Source organism: Neovison vison, chromosome 4 (assembly GCF_020171115.1).
Source record: "Neovison vison isolate M4711 chromosome 4, ASM_NN_V1, whole genome shotgun sequence".
NCBI lineage: Eukaryota > Metazoa > Chordata > Mammalia > Carnivora > Mustelidae > Neogale > Neogale vison.
Window position 1 is genome coordinate 77,158,066 of NC_058094.1, and position 19,318 is coordinate 77,177,383.

At 36.6% G+C, this 19,318-nt stretch overlaps 1 protein-coding gene across 1 annotated transcript in view; it reads left to right on the plus strand.

Moving 5' to 3' along the window:
* BPNT2 (3'(2'), 5'-bisphosphate nucleotidase 2) overlaps positions 1–18,808 on the plus strand; it is a 38,455-nt gene extending 19,647 nt beyond the window's left edge. The window contains exons 3-5 of the mRNA XM_044245564.1: positions 867–962; positions 10,663–10,824; positions 12,774–18,808. Coding sequence (XP_044101499.1) covers positions 867–962; positions 10,663–10,824; positions 12,774–13,045 — 530 coding nt within the window. The 3' untranslated portion in view covers positions 13,046–18,808. The remainder of the gene's footprint in view (positions 1–866; positions 963–10,662; positions 10,825–12,773) is intronic.
* Positions 18,809–19,318: the final 510 nt, after the last annotated feature.

Below are 19,318 nucleotides of genomic sequence, written 5' to 3' on the forward strand. Positions count from 1 at the left end.
TACATCTATCTTTGGAATTCAGAATACTAGGCACCCAGGGGTAATTAAGTAGCAAAAGAGAGAATTACTCACCTCATCTCCATTTTCTTTTCTTTCTTTCTTTTTTTTTTAATCTAGTCCTAGCTTAGATTTCCATTTCTGTATCTCCTCTCATGCCTTGTTTCTCACCTGGAGATATCCAATTCCCATTTTTTCTCTGTTCTGTTGGTGTATATGGTAAAGTTAATTGCTTATCTATGTGCCCTCCTTCTAGATGGTAAGTTCTGAGTGTGGGGCCTTCTGCTTTTTCATCTTTGTATTCTAGTTGTTAGGCACTAAACTTGACCATAATAGACACTCAGTAGGTAGCTTTTTGGAGAACAGGAGGAAGATATACAAGGTGTCTTAATAGTAACTGATATTAGTAAATAGGTAGAAATAGGTCATGGAAATAGGTAGAAATAGGTAATGGAAATGGGGAATATTGAGGGGATTTTTTTTTTTTTTAAGATTTTATTTATTTATTTGACAGAGAGAGAGAGAGATCACAAGTAGGCAGAGAGGCAGGCAGAGAGAAAGAGGAGGAAGAAAGCTCCCTGCCGAGTGCCCGATGAGGGGCTGGTTGCCAGGACTCTGGGATCATGACCTGAGGGGAAGGCAGAGGCTTTAACCCACTGAGCCACCCAGGCGCCCCCCGAGGGGATTTTTTTAATAAAAATGTTTCCTAAACCAAAATTGGCCTGATCATATAATAGTGATGATATTTAGTGAGTACATCCCTTGTACAGAGACTAAGTATTTGAGTTGATTTTCAAATTTAAAACTAAAAATTTGAATTATTTTAATAATTTTTGTTACTGTTCTTTTTGTTTTCTTTTTCTTCACAGAGGATCTTCGAAAGTATGTCACTACTATGGTATGTGTGGCTGTGAATGGTAAACCTGTACTAGGAGTGATACATAAACCATTTTCTGAATATACAGGTAAGAAATGCACTAAAGCTTTTGAGAGTTAATGTTATTAAGTCATACATTTGTAATACTTAACCATCCTATGAGAATCTCAGCTGTAGCTCAGCAATTATTAAGGAGAATCCCCTACCATACCTCACCCTTTTGTTGGATACAGTGAGGATTTTGTCACTGGTAATGATAATATACGATAAAGCGGAGCTTTCTAAACTTTCTTTAGTGGATAGAAACTGACAATGAGAGATAGTCAGTGTTGAGGAGTGTAGTTGGGCACAGACTTCCCAGCAGCTGAATTCTTTCTCTTGTGCTGTTGCAGGGGATAAGGTCCAGGGCTCTTAACACATTGATTTCATGTGGGTTCTGAGATCCACCATCAGGGACCTTAGCCAAATCTGTTGTCACATTAGAAAATAAGCTTGAGGGACACCTGAGTGGCTCAGTTGGTTAAGCAGCTGCCTTCGGCTCAGGTCATGATCCCAGCTTCCAGGGATCGAGTGCCACATCGGGCTCCTTGCTCGGCAGGGAGCCTGCTTCTCCCTCTGCCTCTGTCTGCCATTCTGTCTGCCTGTGCTCGCTCTCTCTCCTTCTCTCTCTCTCTGATAAAAATCTTTAAAAAAAAAGAAAATAAACTTGATATTGTGGTGGTTAAGGGGAATGGCAACTTGGCAGCAGGCTAATCCTAGTATAGCCCTAGACACTTCACTTCTTCAGAGTTCAGTTTCAGAGTTCATTTGAACCTTGCCTACCCCACCTTCTTGATATAGTCATGTTTGTTAGCTTTGTACAGATGGCAGGTGAAATCTTTGATCGTCATGTTGGAGTTGGGAGTATAGAATATCATGTAAAAGAGCTTCCCCTGCAGCTCAGGATGACCTTACCCAAAGTCTTTCCAGTGCTAGTGAATACTGACATGACATTTTGGTATCAGCACAACCATTTTGCTGTAGTTTGCCGGAGAGGCTAGCCATGGTCTTCTGAATAGCAGTGATAGTGTATGGTCTGTGGTTGCAAGTCCAGAATGATACCATGAGTTGTCTAGGTAGAGAAGTTGAGGGAAAGAATTAGTGGTGTTAAGCAATATCACTGATAGCCCGAAGGGACTCCTCATAGTTTTAAATTGTCATTCCCATCAAGAACACGGGGCAAGCATTATTGCCTTTTAGCTACACTGTTCTCTAAAGCAATGAGGTTCTTGATGGTGACAGTATCCATTTTGCCATTGCCTGTGTTGAAAAAGGCCCTAATGGCAAGGTGTTTTGGGTTGAATAATTCCCCCCTCAAATTCATGTTCACCCCATATTAGTTTCCTAGGGTTGCCATAAAAACAAAACAAAAAACCCCCTACAAACTGCATGTCTTTAAACAACATATACATAGTCTTAACAGAGTTTTGGAGGCTTGAAGACCTCAAGGTGTTAACAGAGACATGCTTGCTTTGAAACCTATAAGGGAGAATTCTGTCATGTTTCTCTCTTAGTTTATAATAGTTTCACAGCAGTCTGTTGTGTTCCTTGGCTTGTGAACACATCACTATTCTCTGCCTTCAGCCCCTCATGGCATTCTGCCTATGTCTCTGGGTTACTTCTTATGAAGACACCAGTCATACTGGATGAAAAACCCACCCTAGCCTCATTTAACTGATTATATCTGCAATAACCCTGTTTGCAAATAAGGTCCAATTCTGCTATGCTGGCGATTAGGACTCAGTATATCTTTTGAGGGACAATAAACCGGTAACAGTCAGAACTTCAGAATGTGACCTTATTTGAAAGTCAGGTCTTTACAGGTGATTAAAGTAAGTTATCAGGATAAGATCATCCTGGATTAGGGTAGGTCCTTAAATCAATGAGAGTGTCCTTATAAGAAACCAGCATTACTGAGACATGGGGGATAGGATAGGATGGTAGCGGCACAGATTAGAGTGATGCATATAAGCCAAGAAACACCAAAGATTGCTGGCAGCTGCTGGAAGCTAGAAGAGAGACATGGAATAAATTCCCCTTAGAGTGTCCAGAAGTAATAAACCCTACCAGTCCCAATATCTGAATTTTGGATTGCCAGTACATTTCATGAACTGTGAAATGTGTGAGCTTCCAAGACTGAGAAAGTAAGTTTCTCTTCTTCTAAGCCACCGTGTTTATGGTAGTTTGTCATGACAGCCCTAGGAAACAAATACACCCAGCATCCATACAGCTAGCTCTGTTTACTCTGCCCTTCTCACTGTGCCTCAGTGTGTGGCTGACACTGTGTAAAAAGGCTTGCTGTCAAGTGGACAGAAATGGGGACAAGGTCAATTTTTGACTACTCTTCAAACTACTTGCTTTGAGGAATACTTTGTATCCCAGATTGCAGCTCCTCTGAGATTGGCTGAACATAGACCAAATCTGTTTTGTGTTAATCTGACCTTATATCTTCTTTTCATAATTCATATAGATTTTACAGTTAACAATTTGATGAGCTGTAAAGAATTTATGTCATTATTGCAACAGTGTGCCTTAAAATTAATTATGTAATTGTTTTATGGTTTGTGGTTTGCTTTCACATGTTTCCTTTAATCCTTACTGCATAAGTGAGGCTACAGGTTAGGCTGCTAATTTAGGCTGTTGTAATACAGTGCACCAGAATAACAGAGTTTGAATAAAATAGTTGATTTCTCTCTTCTCTAACAGTCCATATGCAAACAGATCAGGCATGCAGGCTATTCTCTTTTGTTGCTTTGCCTTGCTAAATTTTGGTGCCCCCTTCTGCTTGACTGAGGATGGCTCTCTGGTTTATCCGCATTTCACCAGTGAAGAGGATCAAAGGGGAGGCGTGGACATTTTCTGCTAAGGGTTTGTCCTATAAGTCGCATGTATCACTTCAGCTCATATCCCATCAACCAAAACATAGCTTGAACCCAACTGTAGGGGAGGTTAAGAAATGTGGTCTTTATTTTTCAATGGCCATCCAAGCATCCCGTTTTGTCACTTAGGGAGAATAGAGCAAGTGGATATTGGAGCATAACTTAATTTAGCAGTATTGCTACACTTGTATAACACATGAGAGAAGGGTACACTTATCAATACTACCACTTACAGATGAGAAAATGAGACTTAGAAGTTTGATGCATTCCTCAAGGTCATCCAGCTAAATTAGAGGAGGAAGCAACCTTAGGAATTTTATGCAATTCAATATATCACACCACTTTCGTAATAACTCAATAATTCCTAACATTTGTATAGTGGTTAACTATTTGCAATAAACTAAATTATCTAATTTGAACCTTATGATAACTCTGTGAGACAAAGATAAGTGTTGTTATTTTTGTTTTTTATAGATGGGAAAAGGGGCTTATCAAAGTTCTTATGAAAGCCACATAGTTCCTAATGTTACAGCAAGAGCTAACCACTCCTTATTAATATCTCACATTTGTTTAGTATTTTCAGTTTATGAAGTGTATTGACATAAATTCATTTCAGCCTCAAAATCACTCTGGAAAGTATGTAAAAGAGGAATTCTAGTGGCTTTCAATTAAAGAAAGAAAAGCAGGCATGTAAAGTTTAAGTCTTTGAAGTCCTCTTTTTTTCCTTTCCTTTTTTTCCTTTCCTTCCTTCCTTCCTTCCTTTCTTTCTTTCTAAATTGAAGTATAGTGGACTCATTTTTTTTGATAGTGTTCCTCATTGCCTATCTATATCAGTTAGGGTTGCATTTATCTGTATACAGATAAATAGGTTTTATTTTTCTCATGAAGTAAAGATGGGCAAATGGCAGGAAGGTTCAGTTTATGATACTGTTAAGCACCTGAATCTTCTTTTTGCTTTTTCTCTTAGAAGGTAGCTTTTTGTTTGCTTGCTTACAAAGATGGGTGCTTCCAGTTTCCATGGTTTCCTTCCAGGCTGGAAGAAAAGGGAAAGAAGAGGGACAAAAGATCTATCCCAGATATTCTTTGTATTAGGAAAGAGTAACTTTAAGCCCTCTGCTCCATCTCATTAGCCAAATGTCACATGGCCCCTTTAAGCTGCAAACAGCCTGCTACTCCAGAGAGAATTAGAATTATAGTAAAGGAAATGAAGAGGAAGTTGGTACTAGGTAGGTGAAGAGATTCACATTCTTTGGGTCCTGATTTCCACATCTGTTCATTTTAGGGGTGGGAGAATAAGGATCATAAAAAATGCCCATTTAAAAAAAAATTTATTCCATAAGACTATGTATCCCCTCCCCCTAGAGTCTTAACACCTCTAAAATAAAAAAGCCCAAAGTTCCTAACTTAGGAACAGCTTGCGTTTCAAAATGGTTTCTTTAAGTTGTAAGAAAATGCCCTGTTCTTCTGTGATGCTGCTAAGTTGTCCAGTATGCTGGAACAAAGGCACTTGCTAGTCAGCAAACATTCCAGAAGAATCAATAAGTCCTTAATTAGGTGTGGGGTGACCTTCTGTTCCTGGATCGAAGGTGTGTTTGGCTTGTGTTCTCTTTTTGGACTGTTATTTTCAGATCCAGACTGTATATTGATATTGGCAGAGTACCAACTATCAAGTATTATATGCTAACCAGAATTTAGCTACACATGACTATAATGGGAGCTAGATAGTATTGTTGTTGGCAGCAGGTAGAGCAAAATTGATCAAAATCCTTACCAGACTTAATTAAAAGTAGTTCACTGAGTTTGAAATCCTAAGAAGCAACAGGTACTTAAATAGTATTTTAACAAAGTAATATATAAATGTGTGAGTGTAATAGTATATCCAAGCATTGGAAATATGTAGCTAAGTTATAATGTCTGAAATATGTAGCAAAGTACCAGTCACTTTTTATTTTTTTAGCGTATCCTCAGATAGAGTAAACCCATTGTTAGCTGCTATTTTACCTTTTCATGATTACCTTGTCATCATCATCAATCATTTATTTAATTACCTACCGAATTTTTTTAAAGTGCTTGAAATAATTTGTCCATGCATGTGTTAGGACAGAATTTATTGAAATTCTGTAACATGAAATACATTTTTAAAATATTAAATTACTAATTCTTATCTAAGATTATTCTGTTATTAGATAGGCTGTCTTTATTCTCTTACACAATACTGACCTCTAGAGATGCAGCACTGTAAATTCATTTCTTAATAAAACTATGTTTTTACTGATCATTTCTAAAAAGAATTGAGGAAGGTTTTTTTGTTTTGTTTTGCTTTCTCCTTTCTCATTTTTTAACTTCTTTGTGGATAATTTCAAACAAACATAAAATTGTACAGAATTTTCATATGCTCTTTCATCAAGATTTAACAGTTGAACGTTTCTTTATATTTGCTTTTTTTTAATGTACTTAAAAGAAAATTACAAGGATTGTGTCATTTTATGCCTATATATGTTACTATGCATCTCTTAATATACTATTAATGTAATACTATATTTTGTACTGTTATGAATTTAATAGTATAATTAACGTTTATTCCCTAATTGATCCCATATTCACATTTCCTCCAGTTGTTTCTAAAGTGGATTTTACAACTGGTTACTTCAAACCAAGATCTAGTCATGTAACATGCATTTTTTTTTGGTGGTTTTGTTAAGTTCTCTTAATCTAGAACAGCCTCCAGTCCTGTTCTTCCCCATGACATTGACATGTTGAGATCAAGTTAGTTGTTATATAATGTCCTGCTTTTTGGACTCTTCTGATTATTTCCTCAGAGTGTCATTTAACTCATTTACTTTTCATCTTCCTTTTCTTATAAAATGCAAATTAGACCTGAAGTCTTGATTGGATAAGGTTGATTTTTATCAAGAATACATTGTAGATTTTCTTCATGTATTTCCTGCTGCATTTTATATGACATATCTAGTCTCATTATTAGTGATGCTTTAAGATGGTTCAAGTGGTCTTGACCAGATCTCTGTTATAAATTATTTTGATTCCCTTGCTACCAGCCAGTAGTCTGGAGAAATATTTTGGCACCATTTGAAATCGGGATTCTAATTCATCATTTCACAGAAGAATTTTAAGATCTATTAAAGATGTGAAATGGGATTTTCTAATTCTATTGTATTTTCTACATACATGAGCTGGAATTCTACTGAGAAATTTCTTCCATCAACTGGAGTTACTTTTTTAATCCTGAAAGGTAGTTCCTGTTAGGAAGACAAAATACATGTTTAGCTTCTTTTCTTCACCAATTTCAAAGTAAGGACTTAGGGTAAAAACTACCTCTAGGGGGAACAAATGTTATTTTTTCGATGAAGAGCAGACTTTGCCTTTATTTTTTTGATATCCTTAAGGTCTCATGGATTTTTGTATATTCACTGCTATTCAAACTACAGATACTGTTTTTTAAGTTAAATCTGTTCTTTTCCTTGCCTGCTTTTACTAACTACTTTATATATGCCTTTTTGTTTAAATGCCATTATATGGTCCTTTGCCTTAGGTGTCTCCTCTGTTGGTTCTTCCCTATGAGCAACAGTGAAATCAATTTATTTTAGGCTCCTTGACTACCATCCCATTTTAGTAAGTCATTTCTTTTTTGATATGTGTGTTTCTGCTGTTCATTTCTTCTGATTTAAATGGTAACCTTTGACTCTCAAGAGTCAACTGTGAGATAACATTGACACACTTTTATTCTTCCACCTGTATTCCTATCTTTGGTTTTCTCTTAAATCCACAGTTAAATTTATTCAGTGTTGACCAACAGTGCTTTTGCTAAGAGATCTTCAGTCATCTTTTGGTTGGATAAAACTTGTCCTCTAGTAGATTACTTCAGGAGAGCTAGCTCATCCAGGTCTTATTACGTGAGTTCTCACATGTTAAAAGCTTTTTCTGTAGCCTTCATTCTTGAAAAACTCTCAGCTACTTATAGACTCTTTGGTTTAGCCCTGTGTCCTTGGACTACTCTAATAAATTACCATAAACTAGAGGGCTTAAAACAGCAGAAATTTATTTTCGCACAGTTCTGAGGGCCAGAAGTCTGATAGCATGTTGTTGGCTGTGTTGTGTGCCCTCTGAAAGCTCCAGGAAAGAATCTTCCCTTGCCTCTTCCAGCTTCCGGTAGCTCCAGCTGTTCATTGACATGCCTTGATTTGTAGACATACCACTCCAGATCGTACCTCCAGTTCACATTCTCCTGGTGTATATTTCTCTGTCATCTGTTTTTATAAGGACACCAATCATTAGGGCCCGCTCTAATCCAATATGACCTCAACTTGAATTACATCTGCAAAGACCCTATATCCAAATGAGGTCATATTCTGAAGGTTCCCGTTGACCAGAATTTTAGTAGGACACTGTATCACTCAACTATACACTCTTTTTTTCTTGGGTAGAAACTGTTGGACTGATAGAGTATCTGTGTGGGTGCATGTTGAAGCTTATTGGCAGAAAAGCTGATAATCTGATTTTCTTTCCTTTGTCAGTAAGTAGCTCAGTATTTTTGCCTGGAACCCCAAAGAGCTTTATCTTAAAAGACAAATAATAGAACTGTGATACATCTCAGATTTAGAGTTGGGATTCAGGGCAGATATCTACACAGTATGTCTCCCAGTGTGGCTATTCAAGTCGTCTTTTATTTCAGGAACATTTTTTTGAATCAAAGTTTTAAAGATTAGTTCTATTTCATTATTTTTGTTTTTATTTCTTAGAGAGTCCTGATAACATGTATATTGATTCTTCTCTAACTGACTTCTGTATCTATTAACCTTCTCTCTGGTCCCCTTTATCTGTTTGCTTGTTTCACTTAATTTTTTGCTTTTCTCATTGCTTGCTGTGCTTTTGAACTAATCTGTTGCCTTTCTGTGTATCCTGTGATCGAGTGCTAAATCTTAAGTGATTTTGTCTTTTTGTTGTTGTTTGCAGTTTCTTTCCTATATTATGTGAGTTCCCATTTCATATCTTCTATCTTTCTTGAGTTATTTTTTTGTTCCATAGTGTTTTTGTTGTTGTTGCTTATTTATTTTTAATCGTCTTCGGATGTTGTGTTAGTTTTACTCTGCTTTAGAGAAATTTTCAAGTAGCCTGAAATGTTTTAACCTTCATTCATTGTGTTTTCTTCTTAGACTTCTCAGTGAACATTGCAGTTGTACATATTTCTTATATTTGGGCTGGCCACCAGCAGTAGATGGGAAGGTGGCAGAAAAGGAGTTTGGGTTGTTCTCAGTTCAGGAAATTTCTTTTCTGTTAGAGCGAGGAAGGCATTATCTTTATTATCAGGCATCTTTTTTGGTTTTCACTTTTCTTCTGTTTTTTTCGGATCTTGTCTTGTTTTAGTAAAGTTCTTATCTTCAACCCATTCTTTTTCTTCTGCTTGCTGTCTTCCAGTTGTCTCTCATGTCTCTCATGGGGACACTTTCTGAAAGATGTTGTATGTCATCTGGTCTGTTGTGAGAACTTCACTTTGGCTCTGTGTCTTCTCCAGGCCTCCTCTTATAACTGCTCTGTTGCCATATCTCGGGCCTACTTTCAGTAGTTCTCATTTTAGATGGGACCTTTCTCTTCTGGGGAGAAATCCTGGCTGTTCTCTAAGTCCTACCACCACTGAGAGGCCTCCACCCTCTTGACACTTCTGTGAAGCTCCTGCCATATTCCCCACACTGGGCTCAGCTCTGGCACTCATTCTACTGATCTTCGGTATTTACTTCCCTCTTTTTCATAAATTTGTGTTCATGACTATTCTTCATCTCCTTCTTATTCTTTAGCTATTGATTAAGGGTGTTATTATTTGCTCTTCTTGTTGCAGTGTATGGTTTTCAGAAAGAAGTGTGAGAGGAGTCCAAAAGACTGCCATCATCCTTGGGTAGCTCAGAAACCCAGACACTCTGTTCATTTTCCTTATTTTTTCCTGCAGCCGGGAGTAAGTGGTAATGCAGCTGCTTTCATTGCTAGCCATGGTGGACTGTGTTTTACCCCATAGTGAGTGACTGCTAGAACAACAGTCTAATTGGGATAATTCTGAGTAAGTTTATTTTCTTGTATAGCTTGGTGTAGTTAGTGAAGAAAAATATTTCAGGCCATTTCTAAGGTCTCCTCACCTTCTTAGAAATTTCTGTTTTATTTTGAAATCTAGAGCAGTTTCTTTTTATATTCTTGTGATAAAGCAGATGTGTAAATCTAACTCACCTCTCTAACTGTTTTATGTTTATCATTGAAACCATAAATATATCAGAAGTAGATAGGAGGAGAAAATAGTAGGAGGAGAAATAGTAAGGAAGAGAAAATAGGAGGAGGAAAAAAAAATAGGAAAAAAAAAAAACAGGTTTTTACCTGTTTTAAATTTTGAATTATTCAGGGTAACTAGTTGTCTTTATGTCCTAGGTTGTCATAGTTGAGTTCCCCAGGAACCGGACTTTTGGGATGGAGATTAGCATGCAGGATATTCAGGAAAGAGTACCTTGGGATCAAAGTTGCGTAAGGTAGGGAAGGAAGCCATTTTAGGTACAGAGAGATAATTGATGCAGTATTATTTAGCACCTCACTGGGAGGTGTAGCCTGGGAGTTCTTAAGCCAAGTTTTTAGTAGTCATTATCTGTGGTTGGGCAGGATCACATGGCCTTTTTAGCTTTGTCTTAATATTTACCTATCTTAATGTATAAAAATGTTAAATATTATTCGTTCTCAGAAAAAAAGTATTTCTGTTTTTGGGGAGAACATACAAGTAATTCTGGGGAAAAGGTTATTTTGTTGGTCAATTCTTGGTACTTCGAGTTCCTGTTTCAAAAAGTTTCAGTGCTATTAATGAATATTATATTTCCTTTTCAGCTTGGGCAATGGTAGACGGTGGGTCCAATGTGAAAGCCCGCACTTCCTACAATGAGAAGACCCCAAGGATCGTAGTGTCACGCTCACATTCAGGAATGGTCAAACAGGTTGCTCTTCAGACTTTTGGAAACCAGACTACCATTATCCCAGCTGGTGGTGCTGGTACGTTCCAACTCCCCTATTGTGCTGGGGACAGTGTCCCAGCAAGGTTAAGGTTTATGTCGGGAGAAAGATTTCATATTCCTTTGCTTGGGAAAAAAGTGAGAATGGAGAGTGTACTTTGCAGACAGGCATGGTCTCCTACTTAGTTATCTCTAGGGTGAGATTTCAGTCATACGTGCCTTCTTGTTAGAAAGGACCTCACAGTTGCGCCTGGGTGGCTCGTTAGGGTGAGCGTTCATACTGATTTCCCTGCTTGGTGGGGGGGCCTGCTGCTCCCTCTTCCTCTGTCTGCTGCTCCCCCTGCTTGTGCATGTGCGCTTTCTCTCTCTCTCTCTCACTGTGAAATAAATAAATAAAATCTTAAAAAAAAAAAAAAAAAGGAAAGAAAAGAATGAAACCACCTCACAGTAGGGCCAATAGTCTCACTACAGTGACTGCTATTCCTCAAATACTACAAAAGCATCTTCATGTCAGTGATGTATCAGCAACAGTGGTTTTATATATGATGTAATTTCAAAGTAATTGTGCTGTTAGGCTAACTGTAGGACTGTCAGGGAGAGAAGGGAAGATCAAGCACAGTCCAATGCTCTCTGTGGCCCCAAGATGCCAGGGATCCTCATAAGTATTACTAGGATGATTAAACCCTGGGCACTTGTAACACCTTTGAACTCCTCAGCTTGTATGTCCGGCATGAGCCAGAGTCTGGGGGCCACTCTGCTTACTGTATGTTCTGCTCTGTTTTATTACCTGCTACTGATCAGGGGTCAGCTTACTTTTTCTCAAAGACCGGAGAGTAAATATTTCAGGCTTTATGCGCCATGTGTAGACTCTCTTGCCTACTATTCTTGATTTTTGTTTTGTCAGCACCCTTTAAAAATATGAAAACCATTTATAGCTTGAGGGTTGTACAGAAATAGTGCATGGCCTGGATTTGGCTCATAGGCCGTTTGCCTGCCCTTGTTTTGAGTGCTGTTTAATATGACAGAAGTGTTTTAATTCAAATAAATAAGAAATTATAGTCAGAAATGTGTGTTTGAAAACCCTTTCAGTATAGTAATAAAGGGAAGAGTAATGCTTATTAACTTTTAAGCCTAATAGTTTTAATTTAGTGATTACATATATGTACCTTACTTAGTATGACTTTATTATTTCCCTGTAAGCCCTCTGTTAATGTTGGTTAGGAAGGGTAATGTTCAGAATACCCAGTATGAATGGGATAAACCAGATTCAAGACCTGGTTTCTTCTCTTTGTTTAATTATTTTTAAAAAATTCTGCCTCATCAAAAAAAAAAATTCTGCTTCATTACAAAAAAGGCTTAAGATTGTGTTATTTTGTCCTCTTTCAAATCCAGTGTTCCTAGAAATTCAGATGAAATCCATGGGTACTCAGCTTCAGTATAGTATTCCACAGGAAATGATACACAGTGAATGTAAAAACATTCACAAAGTAGATTTAAATTTAAAAGATTATAGATGTGTATTTGGTTACACTTGAGAATAGCTTTGTAAAGTCCTTTACATGATATATTTTTTGCTCATTTGGATTTAATGTCTGCACTGTTAACTTTCTTGAGAAAAGAACAAAACTTTTTTTTTTTTTTTAAGATTTTATTTATTTATTTGACAGACAGAGATCACAAGTAGGCAGAGAGGCAGGCAGAGAGAGAGGAAGGGAAGCAGGCTCCCTGCAGAGCAGAGAGCCTGATGCGGGCTCGATCCCAGGACCCTGGGATCATGACCTGAGCCGAAGGCAGAGGCTTTAACCCACTGAGCCATCCAGGCGCCCCAGAACAAAACTATTTTTAAATAATTTTAGATTTCACAGTTGTAGAGATAGTATAGAGAACTCCTGCCTGTTGTGTGCTGTTATTTTTCATAATTACTCTTAAAAAGTAAGCTACTTTTTAAATCTTTTGAGTTGTAATCTAAATTCTTTGTTTACCTTTTAGGTTATAAAGTTTTAGCACTCTTGGATGTGCCTGATAAAAGTCAAGAAAAAGCTGATTTATATATCCATGTGACATATATCAAAAAATGGGATATATGTGCTGGCAATGCCATCTTAAAAGCCCTTGGGGGGCATATGACTACCCTGAGTGGTGAAGAAATCAGTTACACTGGTTCCGACGGCATTGAAGGAGGGCTTCTTGCTAGCATCAGAATGAACCACCAAGCTCTGGTCAGAAAACTCCCAGATCTAGAGAAGACAGGACATAAATAAGCAAAGGCAATCACAGATCACAGTTCTTCCTCAGTTGAACAGTCAGCCTGAAGCGTCTGGGGGCTTCAAATGCATCAATGGAGACTCTGCATGGTTAAGGCCATCCTGAACTTTTTAAGTATTTATGAAGCATCAGAGACTTACTTTCCCTGTAATAGGATGCAAGATCAGGGAAAGTGGGTTGCTTCGTGTCTCAAGTATTGTCTTTATTTTTGAGACTATTTTCGTATGGTTGTCCTACACAAAGCACCCACACACACATGCATACACACACACACACACACATTTGTGAATTAAAATCTATAGCTGAGTCTACATTGTTATGAGTCACCATTTTCACACAACATCATGCATCTTCACTATTTGTTAGTATTTTCATACAGAATTGGGCTGAAGAAAGGATTGATTTTGTGTAGATTTAATACTACTTTACAGTTATATCTCATTGAAAATAAAGTAATTGGGGGTTTTTACCCCTAATTCAGATGGAAAGCACAAGAAGCCACACATTCATTAATATGCAACAAATGCTCTATTTATCTGTTGTTACTGAATATTTCTTACGGATTAAAAAAAAAACTTAAATTGTTTTTTTTTCCTTTGAAATTTTAATAATAAGTTCACCAGCTATTTGAGAATATAACTATATGATGATTGCATTGTAATTGTAGTTTCTGTGTGTGTATTTTTGTTTTGTTTTTTGTTTTGGTACAGAAAAGTGTATTTGTACCCATGGGTCCAACATTCCTGCCATCTTACTCTTGATTTTTGTTTGCTCTGTGGACATTGTATGGTCCCATCCTTTCCCTCCTAACCAACATTTAGTCTTTAACACATAAGGTTTGGATTAAGGTTTCAGGGTTAGCACTAGGATTTTGGTACATTTTCTCCTTAGGGATAAATTATGCACTATAAGAATATAAATTATTCTGTTAGTTGAGTCATTTGATATTACACAAATTGAGCTAGCTTTCGTTATTTTCAAAAGTTTTAGTACTTTTTAAAAACTTTGCCAGGTTTGTATGTAGAGGTTCTATCCTTCCCAAGAATGATTTATGGTTGCTTTCATCATTAATAAATGGATCTGATCTAATCTCAAAGTAGTAATTTTTAAGATATTTTAATGTTTCTGTTCAGATTAAAATAACAAAGGTTAATGTTACTTTTTGATTAATTTTTCTTTTAATTCAGTAGGCAGAATCTGACTGGAAGAAAGGTGGCATATTCACTGTGTCACTGTAATTAGATCCTTGTTTTGTGAACTTTCATTGGGATGTTGGATTTCTGTTAGTATGTTATCTGGAAACTTCGTGTAAACAGTACCGTTATTTCATGTGACTTTGATGTCCTTCTATTTTATAATATACTGATTAGAGGGGAAGGGGATTGCTCATTGTTTTCTTCTTCCCTTTCTTTAAAACAACTTTCCATTTCTTTTCCTATCTTGGAGGTAAAATTGACCAAAGAATGGACATCCTCTTCTGGTGGAATGTGCATACAATTTTAGGCCTGAGTTTTATATAGTCTCCAGAGTCCTTTCATTCCTCCTTAGGGAACTTAATTTAGTACAAAGCACATGTTTCCACCCAGTCTCTAGCAACTGGTCACAGACCTGAAAGTGTAGTGGGCCTCAATAGGTAGGATTTGGTTCAGTGAAAATTCATACAAAGTTTTGGTAGTTGGAACACTCGATATTTAAACAGGACTTAGGGGAGTCAGAATAGAATATCGGAGACCTCATCTTTTTACTTTTCAATGAAACAATATTTTTTTTTCCTCAGGAGAGATGGCAGAGGCAATTATTTCCAGAGTCCATGGTATAAGCATTTATTTTAATTGTAATGTGTCAGACATGGGGCAAGAAGACTGGCATATTAAGAAATGGCATTTAATTGGAGTTTTTTTTTTTAATATTACATGGAAACTTTGTAATTTAATGGAAATGAAACTAGATCATATTACCAAGCATGATCGCTTTTGTTTTATTTTTATTTTAATTCCATTAATCTGCATGTAGATAATGACTTTGCGAAGGGCTTGTGTTGTGTACAAAAATTAAGATACTGGCTGACAGATTAATGCATTATTTTTATAATTTGTTGGGTATAGTCTAATTACTAATGGTTTTTACGTGGTTTTGTAGAAAATTCATTTTTAATTTTTTTTCTAAAAGATAATGTACATTATAGAACTAATATAAGTAAAAAGAACAGTATTTATATTTATTAATGTGAGACATTTCCATGCCAGAACATACCAGTAAAACACCATGAATAAGTGAGGCATGTACTATCTCTCAGAATTACATAAATACAATTATTTCTAAAATGTAGCAAAATAACTAGAGTTGAACTTTTAGCGAGCCTCACCTCCCCAACTCCTGGTCTTCCCTTTCCTTTATCTTTGCCCTCATTTAGAGCACAATGTTCCCTTAAACTTGAGTTTTACACATCACATTTAGTTAAAGTAGTGGCATCAGTAACTTCAGTATATATTAGCTGTCCCTTTGCTCTGCCCTTTGTCTCTACCTCATTCCCTGGTTCTGCAGCCTGTTGATGTTCTTCTGCATCTGCCCCTCTTTCTGGACCAGTACTCTCCCTCAAAACTTAACCCCTGAATTCTCTCCTAGACCTACTTCTTTCAAGATTAACTGCTGAAATATTATGGTAGAACTGAGTTAAGTTCTTAGGGAGATGAAGCTGGGCAAGAATTCTGGTTGACCGTCACTTCTCAAAGATGTTCTCAAAAGATAAAGGAAAATCACCTTCAAAACCACAAAGATTTACACAATCGAGTCTAATCCAGTGCTTCTGTCTTTACAAAGCATTTCTTCAGATCCTTTCTTCACAGAATGAAAATGCAGAAGATACAAGAATTAGGTATATAAGCCTGCTAATGAAAACCTCCTTTTTCTGTTAGCTTTCATACTTGGTTCCATATTTCAGTTGAGATTACAGAGGGCCTACAAGGTGGGTTATATTTGGTATTCAATTGTCCTCTTTCCTCTAATTGTATTTTTTCTGGATTTTATTATTTTTCTGGATTTTAAATCAGCATTCAGATGAATTGTTTATGGCTATATGATGAATCTAATAAGTGTTTTAGTTCGTGTGTTTTAAGTAACAATTGTGCAAATTCTGTTTGCTTGGTGCTCCCCTTGAATAATGAACAGATTGGGTCGGAGGAAGTAGGATAAGTGGCTAAGAAGAGGGTGGGAAGGAAGAAAGCTCCAGGGAAGGGTAGGAGAGGGAGAATGCAGAGCAAAAAAACCTCCCTCTCTGCCTTAAGCCCTGGGATCAGGAACTCTGTCCTTGTCTCAGATGTTCAAAAATTGGATCTCACTTGGGCTTTGAAGGTGACAACTATCTCTGATAGCAACGCAAAAGTAAAGCTGGGGTGGCACCACCCCCAGTTCCTCAAGAAAATATCCAGCTTGCCTCTCCTTTGATAACACCTTAAAAATGGCCTCATGGAGACAATCTTTGGCAGGTTAAAAATAGAATCTACTTGGGTTATTCTAGCTTCAGCTATTTATCTTGGCTATGTGTTGACTGGTCCTGCACAGAAACTGATTTTTCATTTTTGATCTTGGTTGAATCTGAGCTATATTATTTGCAGTATATGCCTATAAAAAGTCTGTCTTGTAACTGTTGTATAAAATAAACCTAGTCTATGGTTTCATTTTTATTCTAAAAAAAGTTGTGCCTTAACAATAGGGCATTGTATGTTAATAAGGGAAAATAAAATCTTTTTTTAATAGATGGGGAAAATAAGAACTTTTTGCCATTAAAATTTAAGTTCTTGTAACATTTTTAATATTAGAGTTGGGGGAAATTCATTAAAGTTAAATACAATTGATATAAACTTATTTTTGCATAACCTAGCATTTACAACTAAAGTACATTTTTATAAGAACTGGCATCTTGATATATATAGGTCTGAAATGATACTTCATCCTTTGGTTTTTAATTTGAATTACTACAAGACCAGGATAAGGTATATTTAAAAATTTTTTTTCTTTTAAATCATTTTAGTGTGCTATTGTATTTGTTCTACTAGTCCTCTGAGTTGCTTTGGTTTTTAAAAAAATAGCTATTCATGATACCATATCAATAATTTATTAATGCTAAAAGATACTATGTGTTATGTGACTTAACAAACCAGAACAGTTCCTGGATTGAGGGGGGAGGGGTTTGATTAGCAGTTACTAAGAGGGCAAGAAGAATTGAACTTTGTATTTCAAAAGAAGGTTTTGGTTTTATGAGGTGCTGTTTATGTAAGATACATATATATATATTTTTTAATCAAAGCCTGGCAGGTATTAGCATTCCAGTTTACTATTGGTTTCTGTTTTTAAAAGTTATTTTTAAAATTGGATAGTGAATTAATTCTGTGGGAAAACGAGATTTATAAAAGAAGTAGGTTTTTTTTTTAAGGTAAAATAATATAAGCCAAACTTGTAGAAGTTAAGGCTGATAAATAATATTAAAGCAACATTACATATTGTGTTTGTAAGTGTTCCCTAAAGTATTATAATTAAGGTTAATTTGTATAAATTACAAAAGCAGAAACTGTGATGTTTGATTAGTAGTATGTTCTGTTAAAATTCCTCTTGAGGTATGTTCTACACATAGTTATTCAGGAAAGACTTGATCATCTTGTATTTTTTTAAATAGGAAATACAGCATGCCAAGTCATCATTAGATCAGTTAGCCTAGAAAGACTTAATCTCTCTCCACAAATTATCTCTTCTAAACTGTCTTCATCATTTATGCTGAGTTGAAGAGGTAACGTTTAAGGACTTTAATTCATGTTTAAAAATACGGACTTTCAATTTCCGTGTAGCATTACATCCTCCACTGGCAGGAGCCAAAGCTAGTCTTACAGTCTAACAAGAGAGAGCTTGTTCTGCCATGATGAACTGTGGTGCTCCCAATGGATTCCCTCCCCCACATTTAATGATGTTACTTAAGCTACTGGATGTATATATACGCATGGGGTTGAGTTTACACATAATGGTGTTTCCTGCTCATATCCCTGCCTCTTCATACTTGTTTTTTTTAATAGACCTCACTTCTGTAGATCTTTTTTCTTATAATGGGCTAACATTGATGAGAGGAATTAAAAATAAATACCTTTGAGTACTCCTGCCCTAGTCACACATTTAAAGCTATGGAGGAGCTAGTCCCATTTCCTGGTGCCAAGCCATGCTTGGGCACCATACTTCTCTTGGCATACTGTACCCTGCCTCACCCACAGCACCAAATTAAGGGGGTCCTGACTTTAATCTCTACTGAGAAGTTAACTCTTCTCCGTGTTTTTAGAGCAGTTATTTTGTACCTCACCTATAGCACTCATTTTTATATGTGCTGTTGTAAATTTCTTAAGGACAGGGATTGTGTCTTGGTGATTTTTGTATTGTATTTCCACATCAACCCCAGCAGCTAGCCCAGTGTCTTGAATAAATTAGGTGCTTAATGTGTGTTGAACTAAATTGAATAAAGAAGTACTACTAGAATAAGCATTTTTCATGCTTTGGGTAAACTGATTGTTTTGTTGACTCTGCCGATATTTATGATTATCACCTCATGCACACTAAATTATTTTTCAAAGTTTTGCTTTCTTTAGATACTACCCCATGGACATTTAGCTCTAGAAAATGTGATTGCTTCCAATGAAATGACTGTCCCAAACTCTCTGCTCCTGGATATACTTTGCCAAACTGAAATTTGAATATTCTGAATAAATTGGTCATGTCTGAAAGAGATGGTGTGCTGCATCTGCCTTTCCCACCTCTTCTTTTTTTTAAACTAGGGTGACATACATGCATATATGTGTTTACCATTTTAACCATTTGTAAGTGCACAATTCAGTGGCATTAAATACATTCACAATGTTGGACAACCGTCACCACCATGCTTTTGAAGAACCTGTTCATCATCACAAACACAAACTCGACCCATCGAGTCCCTCCCCATTCCCCCCTCACCTCAGCCCCTGGAGCTACTCTTTTCTATGAATGCATCAGCTTTTGAACTCCTAATTTTCTGAGATTCTCTCACCATGTATAGGAAAGGCATCTGTTTGAGAAGGGGTGTACGAGACAAACGTAGTCATAGCAAAATTACATCTTGCATTCTTAGATTTGTTTAAGATAGAGGGAGTTTAGAAAAAGCAAAAGAAGCTAAGATAAGGACAAACATATAGAAAGGTAGTAATAGAAACGTGTGATTAGAACGATCTCCAAGGTGCTTGTTTTCCTCAAGTCTTACA